The 238-nt window shown below is 50.0% G+C and overlaps 1 pseudogene across 1 annotated transcript in view; it reads left to right on the top strand.

The window, feature by feature from the left end:
* Positions 1-128: 128 nt before the first annotated feature.
* TEOVI_000730300:pseudogene overlaps positions 129-238 on the top strand; it is a 2,703-nt pseudogene continuing 2,593 nt past the window's right edge. Inside the window, 2 exon segments of the mRNA in view lie at positions 129-224; positions 226-238. The exon segment at positions 226-238 is cut by the window's right edge and continues 413 nt beyond it. Coding sequence covers positions 129-224; positions 226-238 — 109 coding nt within the window.

Below are 238 nucleotides of genomic sequence, written 5' to 3'. Positions count from 1 at the left end.
GTACTATGAAAACCGGAATTTTGGAAGACTTACTTCAGTGTGGAATTGGAAGAGTTTTGCTGCTAATTCTCCACTCTTCACGAAGGTTATCTAACGGTTAATACGTGCTCTACTCACTCGTAACGCTGGCCACCTCAACGTGGTGCCAGGGTCTAGCACTCAGTCCAGGAGGAAGCCAATAGCCCGCATTAAACACGGTCCGAAAGGATTGGGGCCTGGAAGCAGGCTTCCGGCGACA

Source organism: Trypanosoma equiperdum, assembly GCF_001457755.1.
Source record: "Trypanosoma equiperdum strain OVI genome assembly, contig: ctg_1551, whole genome shotgun sequence".
NCBI classification, from domain to species: Eukaryota; Euglenozoa; class Kinetoplastea; order Trypanosomatida; family Trypanosomatidae; genus Trypanosoma; species Trypanosoma equiperdum.
This window is presented reverse-complemented; position numbering and strand designations above follow the sequence as displayed.